Consider the following 17,002-nt stretch of genomic DNA (forward strand, 5'->3'; position numbering starts at 1 on the left):
TTAATTTTGAATTTATACATTTCTCCTTATACATTGTTAAAGCTTAGACTTGTGTTTTTACTTTCTAAATAGGTATTAGTATAGATTATATTTCAAAATTTGTTTTTGTTAAAACTATCTCCTTGAAATTTCTTGAACCTTTCCCTGAGGAGTTAAATTCAACCTTGTTTTTCTAGCAGCTATCACAAAGATGCAATGTATTTAAAAGTGTGATTCTTTTTTACTAAATGCATATAGCTATTTCTTGGTGGTTGATTAGGGATTATTCTAGAGGCTGAATCCATGTCTTTTCAGTGTCTAAAGTCTTAGGTCCTATTGACTGCCTTTTTAAAAAATCCCATCTAATTCTAATCAGTTTGAGTTACTGGGTTCCATTTGTTTATTATTGTGTCTTTGTTCTATACTTGATGCCTATCTCAATCTTGCTCATTGTGTTCAGGAAACAAATTTATTACTATTAAAAATGACAGTATTAATTCCCAAAGCTAGTTTGGGTTTCTGATTTTGAAATATGCTTCATACATGAAATATGAGCTTTTATCAATTTGTGTGTGTACTTATTATTATTAAACTCACACAGATTTATATGTAGTTTTTAGTTTTTAATATTCATAAAAATGGGAAAGCTATATTTCCCATGAGCAAAAGCAATGCTAGACCAGATTATTTCATTGACTTTATGTTCTTCTTCAAGCTTTTCTAATAATTAAAAAAAGAAACAAAAAAGATGCTTGCCATAGATTGTTTATTAAAAACCATATTAAAGCATTAGTAGCAAGGAGTCCATGTGAATGTTATAAACTCAGCTGTTTTTGTTTTTTTCCTGATAAGATTTACTAATAACAGTCTAGGATATTTTTGGCCTTGAGGAAATGATCATTAGTCTGTATAATTAATGTGTATCAATAAAAATTTTTGAAAAAATTTGATTTTCAAATATTAATAAAATTTTTAAATTGAGTATATGTGACTCATTCATTATTTTATCCCTGAGAATATTGTTCTTAATTATTTCTCTTCTGTTTGTAGGACTGATTGTATAGAAAAAAAAGACAGCCCTGAAGTCTACTTTTGTTGCTGTGAGGGCAATATGTGTAATGAAAAGTTTTCTTATTTTCCGGAGATGGAAGTCACGCAGCGTAAGTTCGTAGGAAAAATCAGAAGTTTGTTCATCATGTAGATTGATCACAAAGAATATTTGTGTTGATAGAATACTCCTATTTCTTCATATTCTGTTTTTCCCAAATATTTGACACTATGATAAACATTGTAGAATTTTGTAGACCAAATCTGAGTTGTTTTTCCCTTCCCCTTTCCACAGCCACTTCAAATCCAGTTACACCTAAGCCACCCTATTACAACATCCTGCTCTATTCCTTGGTGCCACTTATGTTAATTGCGGGGATTGTCATATGTGCATTTTGGGTATACAGGCATCACAAGATGGCCTACCCTCCTGTACTTGTTCCAACTCAAGTAAGTTATTGCTCCATACTTTGTACTCTTTTAAATTTTATATTTAAAAGAAATATTACTATGGTGAAACTAAGCTAACATTATTTTCCTTTCAAGTTAATTTTTGAATGTTTATTGTCATGGGAACTATGACTAATTTTACAAACATTAATTTGCTATGTTCTAAACTTTTCTCAAAAGTTGAGATAGAGTAGAATGAGAGGTATTCCCATTCCTGTTTTTTCTGGAGAGTTTTGCTTTCATTCTAGTATGTTTAAGTAGGGGTACACCCTACTTTCTTCTTGAAAATTAATTAATGGTGGAGAAGAAGTGTTAATCATAACCCTTTTTTTCTTTTTCAACCTCTTCTCTAAAATTTCTGGGCCTTTTTCAGTACTACTTACCCAAACATCAGGATGTACACAGGAAGATAAACAAGAAAGTATGGAAAAGAGGTTTCATAATTTAGGACCATAAAAGTATTTTAGGGGAAAGGAGCAGAAGAACAACATTTCTCATCATGTGTTCATGTGTCATTGGTAGTTCAAAAAATTTTTCTTCCCCTTTTGAAGACTAAAAACTTTTTTAATGCCCTAGATTTTCACTCACCTTACCCTAAATATTTCTGAAAACAGAGGTGTGATTAGTAATCAGATTAAATGCACTACATTTTCCTCATTCTCTACCATGTAGGACAATTGACCCTGGTCTAGTGCTTTACAAAGACTTTTTATGGGGGTAGCTTAATATTCTGTAAGCCCAGGAAAGCTGATAACTTTTGGTTATACTTGCTTGAGATATTGCTCTAAATTCTTGTTTTTACTGTGTTTCTTATAACTCTTAAAAGATCAGATTACCATGACCTTCTGGATCTCTTGGTTTAACTTTGTTTTTCTAATACCAGTAGGATTAATGGTTAAAACTTGATAGAAGAAAATGTTAAAGTCCTATAATTTAATGACCAAAACAACTTCTTCCCTCTAAGCTTTATTTACATAACATACTTCTTTCTTAGTACTTGCAGCAATCTGTTAGTATTAGATCATTGATCTCCATACTCTTTGGAAGATTTGTATATGAAGAATTAAACCCAAAGGTAAAATAAAATACCTTGTTCAATAAATTAGATAAATAATATTTTATGTAATTTAAATATTTTAACTTTTAAACAGTAGTGGCTACATTTGGATTTATTAAAAATCATTCATAAAAATGTGTTTTAAAAGTAAAAAAAATGTAGTGCTTAATGTATACAATGCATTAAGATAACTATAGGATACACTTTGCCTTTTGCCAGTGATAACTTTAAAATTTTGTTTTAGTACCTAAATTTCTTTAGAAGAGAGTATTTAATATTGTAGTAGTTTCCTGAATTTACCCTACATTTATGATAAGATATAAATAAACTAGAACCCACATTTAAATAAATTTGTTAAGGTTTTTATGGAAGGAATTTTAAAATGATAACATGATCTTATATTAGTTTATATTCAATATAGATACAAAGTTGTGATTTAGGCATTATTTTTAAAAGGACTTGCTAATCTATATATTAGATCACTTTATTTAGAAATCCTAATTAATTCAAGGGTTTAAGACTTTTTTAAAAGTTGCCATAAGAACCTGGATCATCTAAGAAAATCTATCTCTGAGGATTTTAGATATTTGTTGCAATTATTAATGTTATTGTACACATTATTTAGTACTTGCATTGCTGTCATAAATTTACATGAATTGTATGAATTGCTTAAAAAAAGTAGGAATAAAGATTTTGTGATGGAGTAACCTGATGAAAAATGCAAGTTGGGCCTGACTTTATGCTTTCCTGCTGCATAAACTGTGAAAAAGGGGCATTGCCATTGATGTGAAATTTCATTTGATTTATGCATTCTAGTTTTGCAAGAGCCATCTTGTGACAAAAGGCTTACCTTTTATTTAAAAAAATTAATGGTAATTTGATTTATATAAGATTTAAGTCCTTGTTCTGTGGAACCATTATATTATGCATAAATATATAAATTATATAATAAAATAAAGCATATAAATATATAGAAAAAGTTTTTCAGTAATTTCCAGATTGCAGTGCTAATATGTAAGGATTATATTTGGGATTTGTTAAGAAATATAATTTCCTGGATGACCCACCTGATAATTTGGAATGTGGCCTATGATATTATGTTTTCAGTAAGCTTCCCAGTTGAATCTGGTGACCAGCCAGATGTGGAAAGCACTTGTTTAATCTTACTTCACAGGACCAAATGTGTAGTATAAATCATAATTTTATACATAGAGAAACTGAGACGCAGAACTTATAAGTGTCAGAGCTGGAATGTGAACCAAGAACCCTCTGACACTGAGGCTTTGTTCCTATTATTCTGGCCTGCCTCTCTAAGAAAGCAGACGTTTCAGGTATTTCAGATAATTCAGTCAACATTCCCTGCCATCTCAGAATCATGCTATAGGCTAGATTATTTTTCTACTTTTGGATATTGAATAGTTTGTGTAACTACCCCCATGAGCAGTAACATCATCTCACATTAACATTGTCTCACAGGACAAAAGAAAACAAGCCCTGCCCCCCACATATATGAGAGAGGGAGAGAGAGATTGGGGAGTGGGGGCAGAGACAGGTAGACAGTCACACATACACACAAACAAACACACAAACATGTTTTCTGTTAAAAATTGTTTTAGCATTGGGCTTGATGGAACAGGTCTATAAATTATACTCAAGTGAGTGACTCAGGAGGATTGTGAGTTCAGAGCTAGTCTCAGCAATTTAGTGAGGGCCTCCTCAGGGAGACCCTGTCTCTAAATAAGATACAAAAAAGGGCTCAGGCTGTTGCTCAGTGGTTAGGGATGTGGTTAATTGCCCCTGTGGTCAATTCCTATTGAAAAGTAGTCCTTGAAATGACTAAAGGATAAAGAGGTAGGTAGGAGAAGAATACTGCATGTTTAGTATTGAGGTATCTTATGAATTTTACCCCACATTCATGTATACCAAGTTTAATTTCAAGACTAATTGAGAAAAAATTTTAACATTCTTGTCATGGATTTCTGGAACATCCTTTCTCCAGATTCTTTAAATGCTTTAGGACAATGACCAAATTTGTTGTTGCTTTCCTAGGGAAATTTCTCAAATCTTTGCTTAGGGGAATGAAATTAATCAATTATGTGCATGTGTGAATATGGTATAATGAATCCTACTATTACATATAATTATAATATACCAATGAAAATCCTTGGCTAAAGACTATTTTGTGAATAAATTAGTCTATTGTTAGGGATTGGTCTCATCGTGATTGATAAACTGTTTTATAGTTAAATAGTAAGATAAAGACAGCAGGTTGTTCAGATTTTTTTTTCTGGTTTCATTAGTATTTTTATCTTGAAGAAGTGATATAGGTAGGGCTCTCAATATTTTAAAACATGGTTCTTTTAATTATGGTTTTTAGTAACTAAGAAAAACATTCTAAAGTGAATCAGACACAGTTAGAAGCATAGAAAAAGCATTTTACTATTTTTCAAAAAAAATTGAAGCCATGCTTCTTTATGATGGATAACTACTATGTTTCTACTATTATTTAATTTCTTCCCAATTACATTGGATGAAAGCCTTGAAGACAACTCCTTCTGACTATGGTCTTATCACTTATTAAATCCTGTTCATTCACCTTTTCTTCCTTACTGATCCTGTTATGGTGCAGGACATTATTATATCTGTGTTTGAGATTAATTCTGATTTTCTTGTTTTCATTTCTCTTCCTTCATCTGTAGCATTTTACATGTTTGATTATGTTGCCTCTGTGCTTAAAAATTTTGATAACTCCCAGTGATCCACTATAAAGAATATGAAATTTGAGCATGAAGTTGTCTTCTGTATTCTGCCCTGTGATTCTGTCTTCCGACTACACCCTAAAGCATTTGTCATGTGCAACTGAATTGTTTTAATTATGTGCCATCCTTGAAGAAATTGAGAAAATAGTGGTCAAGTCATTTTCTGTTTTCTGCAGTGTAGGTGAATTATCTTGAGAAGAACTCATAGCAATTTGTGTTCATATTCCATTTTTCCATTAGACTGTAAGCTCCTTGAAGACTGAGTAGTATTATAATTACTGCTATAATTTACACAAGTATTTGTTTGAAATCATCATTTTATAAGTGCTGAATTAGTGAATTGAATTTGTTGTTTGTAGAGTTATAGCAAGATGTTAATAAAATATTCCAGTGGATTTTTTTATGAAAATTTTTGTGCTATAAATCTTGAGACCATATTTTTTGGGGGGATATTAAGTAAGTTGAAGTATTCTGGCTTTTATAAGACAATGACATTATTAAATTCTTTCTTTAATCACATTGAAACTTTCTGTCAGTTTGTGTTACTCAGGTCACTTCTTTTTCCTGTGCTGAAATTGTCCTTCCATATTTAGGAAGATGCTTTTAAAACATGTAGTGAGTGAACTGAATGCAAAAATATAAAACTGCATTGCTTTCATGATCATATGTAATTTTAAGTTTCCTGCTTATAAGATTTATATTTGTGCTGATAAAAAAATACCAGCTCATAAGAAAATGAACTTTAGGGGCTAGAAATGATCAACCTTTAACGAGGTATGAAGTTAGCCTCTTATTAATTTTATTTTCATATTTTTAAATTTGTTCTAATTAGTTGAATACATGGCAGTTGAATCCATTTTGACATACCATATGTAAATTGAGTATAACTTGTTCATCTAGTTGTACATGATGTAGAGTTATACAGGTCTTGTAATTATATATGCACATAGGGTAATAATGTCTGATTCATTTTACTATCATTCCTACCCACTATGCCCTCTCCCCAATTTGATCACTTTTGACTTGTATGTATCCAATGCAATCAATGTAAAAGACATTTCCATTACTTTTTTTAAAATTTGAAATCATGCAGATTGTGTTTCCTGCATGATTTATTACATTAGAAATCAGTCACCTTAACATATATAGAATCCCACCCCCATGTCATCTATTTCAAAATTAAATGGTACATTTATAAATATATCAGAGGTCAAGGAAGAAAGCATAAGAAAAGTAACTAAAAAGTGCTTTGAACTAAGTAGTAATAAAAGCTTAAAATATCAGGACCTCTGGGATAAAATAACACTCAGATGAACATCTATAACTTAAAGTACTTGTATCAGGAAGAAGCTGGAATAATAAATTATTTTCAAATTATGTAGTAGGAAGGAAAAAATAAAGAGTAGGAGCAGAAATATATGAAATAGAGAAGAAATAATACAGCTATAATTTGATAAAAATCAAAGTCTAATCAAGAAAAAAACAAGAACACAAATTAATATCAGTGGAAAGGGAGCTTATATAAATAACCCCACAGATGCTAAAAATATAGTAAGGTAATATTACAATTGTATGCCAACATATGTGATAGCTTACATAATATGGTCTGTATTAGAGAAGGATCTATGTGCTGCTGAGAAGAAAGTGTATTTGGCCATTGATGGATAAAATATTCTATATATGTCTGTTAAGTGTAAATTATTGATTGCATTTTTTACTTCTAAAACTTCTTTAATTTTTTTATATGGAGGATCTATCCAGTGGAGATAGAGGCATGTTAAAGTTAGCTCTTGTTCATTTAAGTTTATACAAATAGCACTTTTTTATTATAGAGTTAATAGTTTTAAAAATGATATCAGCTTCTTTTGTCCTTGCATTATGACATTTAAATAGGTGTTAGTTTGTTAAGAAGTAAGGACTTTCTAATGTTTGGGATCCCCGAGTTGGACAAGTAAAATAATCCTGTTGACCTTAATATTAAAGTAATAATAGGTTATCATTTTATGCTATGTCAGATTAGTACCCACTGAGAAACTAAGTCATCTGTGAAAGTGCTTTGTAGAATTTTCCTCTTGATAATGGGTCTCTATTTGGATCCATTTAGAATTAATAAGACACTGAATGGGTAGGATAAACATTTTTAAGTCAATTTGGAAAAGTATGCTGGTTCCTTATCTGGGGAGGATGCAGGGAAATATATTAAAGTTTATTGATAGTATTTAATATGTTAGTATTAAATTATCCTTACAAAGTAAATATTATAATATCCATAGAAGTGCATCTTGAAATAAGTTGAAACTGAATGGTTGGAGTTAATTAACACATATCTTACTTTTTGGCTTTTTTGTTTTCTTTTGTTTCTTCCCTTTCTTTTTAAACTCTCTTCTACTTAAAATATTATTTTTTTATTTTTTTATTTTTACAGACTGCATTTTGATTCATTATACACAAATTGGGTACAACTTTTAGTTTCTGTGGTTGTGCATGATGCAGATTCATACCATTTGTGCAGTCATACATGTACATAGGGTAATGATGTCTGTCTCATTCCACCATCTTTCATACCCCTGCCCCCTCCTCCCTCTCATTTCCCTCTACATAAAGTTCCTCTATTCTTCTCTCACCCGCACCCCCCCACTATGTATCATTATCAACTTTATCAGGAAAAACATTTGGCCTTTGGTTTTTTGGGATTGACTTATTTCACTTAGCATGATATTCTCCAATTCCATCCATCTGCAAATGCTATAATCTTATTCTTCTTTATGACTGAATAATATTCCATTGTGGAATATTATATATGCACTGAATATATTGTATATGACTGAATAATATTCCATTGTGTATATGTACCAGAGTTCCTTTATCCATTCATCTATTGAAGAGCATTTAGGTTGGTTTCACAATCTAGCTATTGTGAATTGAGCTGCTAGAAACATTGATGTGGCTGTTGGCTTTAGGACTGGACTTCTTAACAAGACTCTGAAAGCACAAGAAATCAAAATAAGAATCAATAAATGGGATGGATTCAAACTAAAAAGCTTTTTCTCAGCAAAGGATACAATCAATAATGTGAAAAGAGAGCCTACGGAGTGGGAGAAAATCTTTTCCACACGCACTTCAGATGGAGCACTAATCTTTAAAATTTATAAAGAATTTAAAAAACTATACACCAAAAATACAAAGAACCCAGTCAATAAATGGGCCAAGGAATTGGTCAGACACTTTACAGAAGATATACAGGCGATTAATAAACGTGAAAAAGTGTTCAACATCTCTAGTAACTAGAGAAATGCAAATTAAAGCAACTCTAAGATTTCATCTTACTCCAATTAGAATGGCTACTATCAAGAACACAAACAATAATAGGTGTTGGCATGGATGTGGGGAAAAAGGCACACTCATACATTGCTGGTGGAGTTGCAAATTGGTGCAGCCACTCTGGAAAGCAGTATGGAGAGTCCTCAGAAAACTTGGAATGGAACCACCTTTTGATCCAGTTATCCCACTCCTTGGCTTATACCCAGAGGACTTAAAATTAGCATACTACAATAATGCAGCCACATCAGTGTTTATAGCAACTCAAAATATTATTTTTGAATACCTTTCTTGTATGAAGACAAGTTATTTAGAAATAGGTGTGTAGAAAAACAGAATAATTTGCTCCTCCTCTTACCCCTTTCTCTCACTTTCTTGAAAATAATCAGTTTAAAACAGGTTGGTGAATATCCTTCTATACCTTTTCTCTAATTTCATTTGAGAATATACTTTTTTCCTCTTTATCAACTATAAGATATTATTCTCAAACTGAATTATTTTAAATTAACAGTATACCAAAGATATATTTTCATTTGATTTAATGATGCATTTTTAAGTGAAATTTTGTGGAGTGTTAATGTATGGTCAGGAAATATCAAAATTTAGTGTGTGTGTGTGTGTGTGTGTGTGTGTGTGTGTTTTTAAATGGTGTACATTTTAGGTGAATAGTGTGATGTCAGCTTAGAGTTTGTGTTAGGTTTCTGCTAAGAGATAGAACCTACAAATATTTTCAACTGTATTAGTATGATTAAAATATGATATAAATACTTTTGTCTAATGTTTGAACTTTTTTTTTGGTATATGTCTAAGAAATAGTATAGGGCTGCTATACATGTTTTTCCTTCTGTGTCCCACTGTGGTATATGATTATTTTTGTATTGGCAACCTAAATTATAGCTTGCTTTAAAATATACTTCTACTTGTGAGAAGTCTCATAAACTATCCGTAGACGTGTACCTTGACAAAAAATTACTCTTATTGGGCATATATAATTTATTCCATTGAAAAATGCTTAGAGGCCGAGTGTGGTGGCACATACCTGTAATACCAGCAACTTGGGAGACTAAGGCGGGAAGATTCCAAGTTTGAGGCCAGCCTCAGCAACTTAGCAAGGCCTTGAGCAACTCAGTGAGATCCTGACTCAAAATAAAAGGGTTGGGGATGTAGCTCAGTAATAAAGTGCCACTGGTTTCAATTCTTACACCACCCCGCCCTCCCCAAAAAATTCTCAGACAGGGTCACTTGGAGACTGACTAAAATTCTATGTCAAAAAGCAAAAAGGAAGGAAGGGGAGAAGGAGGGAAAATGTAGTTTTTATTAATAGCTTAGAACAATTTAAAACTAAAACTAATCAAAAGCAACTTATTCCTAAAAGTGATTTCCATTTAAAATTTAAAATCCTGAGTTCAGTTTTCCCTTTGGAATTATAAATGGGAATCATGTGTAGAGATCAGAGTACATAATTTATCTTTCTTTCCTGACAAAGAGATGGTAGTTGGAGGAAGTGAGTTTACTTTTTCTCTGTAGTCTTCATCTCCTGGACCTCATGTTAGACTTGTTTCTTCATGTTAGCTACTTAATTGCTGTCAAATCTTTATTATTATTATTATTTATTTATTTGAGAAAATAGAATTGAAAAACTCCATTTACTAAAACAACTGTTATGGAAGCTTTGTGGATTAATATGTAGGTAAACTAAAAACAGGTTGATTGGTTGGTTGACTTTGCAGCTCAGAAGTGAAGGGCAAAGATAATAAAGGGAATTGTGTTAGTCATTTGAGGTAAAGTGTGAAGGAAAGGAATAAATGTCTGATTCCAGTTCTACAGTGATTGGGAGGAAAAAACATTGGGTGTTTGCTAATGTTTAGTGCTCAATAAGTGTTAGTGGTTATTGCCAACAGAGTAACAACTTCAAAATTGAACTCAAGCTTGGTGTGGCAGCACGTGCCTGTAATCCCAGCGGCTCTGTAGGCTGAGGCAAGACTTGACTTAAGAGTCTACTACCCTGTGGCAAAGCCTGGGCATTTAATTCCAAGTATCAAAGTTCATTGATTGAATGACTTTTAAATGACTTTTTTCAATGAATAATTTGATAAGGTCTATAAAATATTGAAGTAGGATAAAGGGATGAGGTTATGTAATTTGCATTTAAAATAGTTTCTATTACAAGTATACATAGCCTTGTAGATAAAAACAACCATTTACCACAGCACAATTTGTGTACAACATGGTCTTTTCCATTTCTTCATCTTCATCTGCAGAATACAAATTCTAAAATAAATAAAATTTCTTCTATAATCAGTCAGAAACCTGATGTGTTTTAGCAGTAATCAAAAGGAGAAAAGGCATGCCTACATTTCTTTCTGACTTTTAACCCTAGTTCTCCTTGCTCTGAAGTGCTACCACTTTGTAGGGAACCTATCCAGAGTCCTCATCTCATCCGTGTTAATCTCTGCTTTTCTTTGTTTTCAGGAGGAGTAAGATGAAAGAAACTGTAGAAAGTAGGATACATTACAGAGGAATCTGGAAGATCTAATTAGATAAAATCAGGACTGTGCATTAATAATATCAATATTATTGAATCTGTTAATGTGTATCTTGCTTTTTCTAGCTCAGAAATGTTTGCCCTGATACACTATGTTACTTTATTTCTATCTGCTTGGCAGTAGGCTTTAAAAAAATGAATAGTTGTAGAGTTTCTTAGAATGTAAGATAATTAGATAATAAAGAGGAGAGAGGCAATTCCTTTTTGGTAGTCCCAACATGTTGTTGAGTGAGATGTACAAAAAGAAAGAAAAAAATATTTATATATGTATACAGATAGAGATATCTTGGAATAGCTTAAATAGTAAATAAAAGACTATTTATAGTATATATCATATATACATATATATGTATAGTATATAAACAGTATATAAACAAAAATCTTTGTTTCTGGAAAGATTTCTTTGTATTTCATATATGCCTATCTAGCTCCTAAATAGCTCCACTTATATCTCCAAATACCACTCATGGGTAATGATTACCTTTCTGAAATCTAGTTTGTGTAAGTTGTTTGTATAAGTTGAGTATCTAGAACTATCCCAATATTGTTTTCACCTTATCTGCTTCCCTCTAGTTCTTACTCCATTACTTGAGGTATCTTCAGGGAAATCTTATTTCACCAGCCAGTGTAAGTCAGGTATTTCTTTATAGATACTCAAGGTTCTGAATTCCTTTTTATTGCTGTTAGTTTGTAATTATGTATTCTTTTATGCAAATCATTGGTTAGTCTGTCTACGTGGACTACTGTAAGCTTCATGAGGGTTGGGGTAGTCAGTACCTGACACAAACAAGGTGTTCATTAAACAGTTTTGAATGGAGAATGGATGAATGGAGAAATACTCTTCATTATTTTCTGTTAGGCAGTAATTTCTTTCCCACTTAAGGGATACGCAGCAAATCTCTTTCTAATCCCCAAACCCAATTCCTTGACATTAATTTGCTGATTTTATTTTGCTGTTACCTAGAGTTGTAGTATATAATATTCAAAGCTATATTTTTAAGTTTGTGAATCCAGCTTGTTTTATTTGATTACTTTTAAATTAGTATATTTAAGTGAATTTTTAAAATTTTGTTTTAATTCTTATTTTTTCACATAGTGTATACTTTGAGGACTGTTGTTGGTGGCTTTTATTTAGTGTAGGTCATTTTTCTTATCCTGATGTTTATTTGGAAATATATTAAGCAACGATACTCTTATAAAAAAATCCATTTGTTTGTATTTCAGTGTTGTTATTATTTTTGGATTCTTTCATGATCCTTTTTGTCACATTGAGTTTTGTTCTTGTTTTCACTCATTTAAGCTTTGGTCATTTTATAACTTATTCTAATGTTTATTTTTTGGGAAGTGCACAGCAGAAATATACATTTTGGTAAGATGTAAGCAACTATTTGCACTGTGTTAGTACAGTGGCATCAAACTCTGAAAGCACCTGAACTGAAGCAAGATCCTAGTGGTCCTTGGACCTCGGGAATCTATAGTTATCCAGTTGGCATGACTTTCAGGTGATGAATTTTTCTCTGGAATATTGATAAGTTGTTTTGATAGTGGGATTAACTCAGCCTTTTGAATGAATTATGAATAGTTCTGAATTGTTATCACAGGAAGAATATTAAGAAAGAAGCAAAACCACTTAAACAGCTGGTCAAGATAAAGGGATTACCAGTTGTTTTTTTGTCAGTGCTATTGTTTTCTGTAGAAGTATTGTAGAAATATTGGAAATTGGGGAATATACCATCTATTGGGAAGAATTCTCAGCAACAGTATTTCTCTTAATTTTAAATTCAGGTCCTTAACCTATTTGGGGATGACTAGAAAAATGAAAATCTTGTTCTCTATTGTCATCTGACTATGCTCAGACTGTGAGAAGTATGTGTGAATCATTCCCAAGGCCACTACTGCCTATCTAATTATTGAATATTTCCAGATTTTAAGTTAGTATTATATCAAATTTTGAGCTGCTGATATATTACTAATTTGAAATGTGGATTAACTCATTTAAATTCTGTTTTGTTAATTAGGACTCATTTTAATTTCTTTGCCTTTATGTGACTGGGAAAGTAGGTTAACAATAGGCCTGGTCTGTCACTGTTTTACTTAATTCTGGTGATCTTGTTTTTCCTGTCTTACTTTGTTACCAGTGTATTTATTATGTTGTACACAGTGATAGACAGCAGAAACATTTTTCTCTTACCACTGTGATTCTGCAGTCTTCCATGAAAGAGGAGTGAGGAAGTTCACTCAGTAGAAGTAAGAAATTCTAGAAGTTTTTAAGACAAACCAGAATGTATAATCTAAAATATTCTAGCTTTATAGAAATTTCTTAAGGGCTGCTAGCTAGATTTTGTTAAAGGCAATACTGCCCTCTGGTGTCCAGAAGCCAGTTCCCTCTCATATCTTCTTCAGTTAAAATACATATTTAATCTTATGTAGACTCTAGATACTTTTCGAAAAATAAATAGTAATCATTTAAGACTTGGTTTAGTTCACTTGCTAGCTTAAAGTCTGTTGGGTCAGGTAACTTGGTATTTTTCTAGAGTCAATAATTTGTTTACTACCTCTCATCTGATAGGTAAAATCCAAGTGGTCTTTTTGTTGTGGTTTTTGAATTTTTCTTTTGTATTACTTTCCTCTTTTCATAAGGAAAGTAGTTCCCAAAATTCATTTAAAGACATAATACTTTGGATCACTGCCAACTTTTTAAAAGCTAAATCATTATTCTCTTTCCTTTTGTAACTGATGTGTCATTTTTCATCTCATTCTGAATATGAATCGTAATTTCTTTTGCCTGTGTTTTTTCTTCACAAGCACGCCTTTCATATAATGATAGAGGTAAGATACATTGATGTTTGTTTTATGGTTGTGGAATTTTTTGTGGATGCATACTAAACATTTTGTCCTTAAGATTTTTGTTGTTATTGTTGCTTTACCGTGCATCCTTTAGTTTATATACATTTATGTTATAAAGATTTCCTCCCTGCCTTTATTATAGAAATATGATTGATTTGACATAGTAACAGCTTTTGGTTTTAAAGGATTGTTAACAGTATTTATACTTATCTAAAGTAGAATATAGAAATGACTATTTTAACTGATTAAAAGAATACCAAATGACTCCAATAGCCTAAAAAACCTTATATTGTTTAATTTTTATGGAATGTCTTAAGTTTCAATGTTATCATGTGCTCATTTTTAACAAGAGCTTTCTGGTCCAGCCCATTATCTTTTACTGTGAAACTTGTATTTTCAGATAGTTTCATCTTTGGCATTTCTAGCAGATGAACTAGCTGCAGAAATACAACTTTTGATGAAATTTTGCTGTCTGGATGTTTAAGGCTGTATAATTCTATTAGAATTCACCCTTCAGATGGAGAATTCAGAAATAAGTGAAATTATCATAGATGACTTCACAGCTCTCCATCTCTATCTGTGTATTACAGTGTTGATTATAGTAGTGATATTGGGGAGGGGAATTGGGGTGTGAGACTTTTTCCAATAATTGTGACTTCAACATAACTTCTCAACATATTTTCTGATGACAGAAGTATAATCAGAGCCGTTTCTAATGTATATCTTTTTAGTTTCACAAAATAGTATGTATATTGCAAGAGAACTGGATATTTAGGGAAAATTTTTATGAATTCTTAAGGCCTTTATAGATTCTTTCCAAAATGTAGTTTTTCAGTATAGCAGGGCAAAGCAGTATTTTGTGGATAACATCAGAATGCTACTGCCATTTCTGAAGTTTATATTTACATTTGTCTTCCCAGGGTATCATACATTTCAAAGATTTAATAATTCTTTATTTCTAGAAACAAACAAGTGTTTCGTGTGTGCGTGTGTGTGTGTGTGTGTGTGTGTGTGTAAACTACTATAATGATACTAATAAGCTAAAATTGTTTCTAATATTTTTAGATTATAGGATAAGTAAAACATTAGAAATGCATTTAACATTTTATTCTAATAATTTCTCATTAAAAAAGCAAAAATGTATATTGGTGAGTGCCATAGATTTTTATATAATTATCTTTGCTACAAAGTTACTCAATTTTGAACCAAATCCTTTAAGTGTTAAAAAATATTTTAAATTACATTTAAAAACACAGTTCTAAAAGTTTTAATACTGTAAGAATGTGCCTTTGTAAAACCTTTTTCTCACCTTTTGGAAATAGGCCAGTTTTTTTCCTCTTGATTTAAGGATTTTTACTTATAAGTAATTTTGGAAATAGTGTTATGGTCGTTATGATACAATATTGAATATAATTGTGACAAGAGGGTGACAAGCTATCTTTCTGAAATAGTGGTAGCTTAGAAATTTGCTAAACAGAGCCTTAAAAACTTTCGGAAACTTTGAAGTTTACCTATGCATTTGGAAAACATATAACCATTTTTTCCCTAAACATAAACTTTGAAAACTATTGTATATTTCTTAAATTTAAAGTTAATATACTCAAATCATAGTTTGAACCGCTGATATATATTTGAGATGTGAATTAAATTATCTAAATCTTGTTTTATAAATCAAATCATATCTCTGTGGTTGGTATCCTTTAGAACAGAGAGTTTATAAATGTATATGTTATCTACAGACATTCTCAGTTTATATAAAAGTTATTAAAAATCTCAGAATTATTAGTAGAATATTACTTTCTACTGATTATTTTCCCTCTTCACGTTCAGTTCTCATCCGCATACTTTAGTTTTTGGCATCTGCTTTGAAACTCTCCACCTTTGTAGCCTTTTCTAGTTATGTTAATTATTGCTTTATGCAGTTATATAATTATTCTTGGACCTTAAAGACCGAATGGTTTTCTTTGCCTCTGAAGAAGTACATTTCAACATTTCGCCTGGGGGGCTGGGGAGATAGCTCAGTCGGTAGAGTGCTTGCCTTGTAAGCACAAGGCCCTGGGTTCGATCCCCAGCACCCCAAAAAAAAAAAAAAACATTTCGCCTGTCTTCACATTCATATAAGCAACCTACTCCTATTGGTAGAACCTCAAATTACAGATAAGACAGATGATCAGTTGACATGTAAGATAGGGATGGTGTAGTTTCCATAGAAACTCCAGAGAGTTGTGTGTTCTCTCCCACTGAGAATTATTCTCAAGAGCCTGTCCTTTTTGTAGGATTAATAGCTGACCTCCTTGACCCATCAGTAAATGGAAACACTTTAGCATACTAATCTTGAATATGGAAAATAAAGCAACTTCTGTAGACTTTTTAAAATAAACATCTGAGTTTAAAATGAGTTACAGGAATCTTCTATTTTGTCTAGTTTAGAAGTTGCATGTTTTTCCTGTTTTATAACCTTGCAGTGTTTCTATTGTTGAGGGTCTTTCTAATAATAGATGTGAACTTTTAATCTCCTGAGTGGCACCATTGGGTGAATGATGCCTAAAGAGCACTAAGAGTCTTTGAGGCACTAGGAGAGGAGATAAAAAGAAAGGGAGAAGAAGGGCAGAGTGAGATGTATAGACATGGCATAACATTTCCAAAGTCTGAGGTACCACCCAGTGCCGTCATACTTTTTTCTCTTGCAACAGAAATTTTATGTCCTCTTCACAATATTTGTTATGCAGCCCTTGAAACATTTCTATTGCTTTTCTCTGGAAGCTTTCCAGAATGCTTCCTACACATCTCGCTTTAGTTTTTTTGTTAGTGAACCAATAAAATGCTCTCAGAAAATAGTTGTCATCCTACTTTGTATAGGGAGGATTCCCTTACTGTCTGCTATTTATATATGCCCTGTTTTAAAAATTAATTATAGTAGTGTATTTCTCTTTCATTTACTATACCTTGTTATTTAATATGAAGACCACTTCTTTTCTGAGTTTTTATTTATTTATTTTT

General features: G+C 31.7%; 1 protein-coding gene across 1 annotated transcript in view; it reads left to right on the forward strand.

Moving 5' to 3' along the window:
• The window catches only part of Acvr2a (activin A receptor type 2A), a 79,824-nt gene that overhangs the window by 48,826 nt on the left and 13,996 nt on the right, over positions 1-17,002 (forward strand). The window contains exons 3-4 of the mRNA XM_047547391.1: positions 1,030-1,139; positions 1,322-1,476. Of these exons, the coding sequence (XP_047403347.1) occupies positions 1,030-1,139; positions 1,322-1,476 (265 nt within the window). The remainder of the gene's footprint in view (positions 1-1,029; positions 1,140-1,321; positions 1,477-17,002) is intronic.

The sequence above is a fragment of the Sciurus carolinensis genome, chromosome 3 (assembly GCF_902686445.1).
Source record: "Sciurus carolinensis chromosome 3, mSciCar1.2, whole genome shotgun sequence".
Classification (NCBI taxonomy): Eukaryota; Metazoa; Chordata; class Mammalia; order Rodentia; family Sciuridae; genus Sciurus; species Sciurus carolinensis.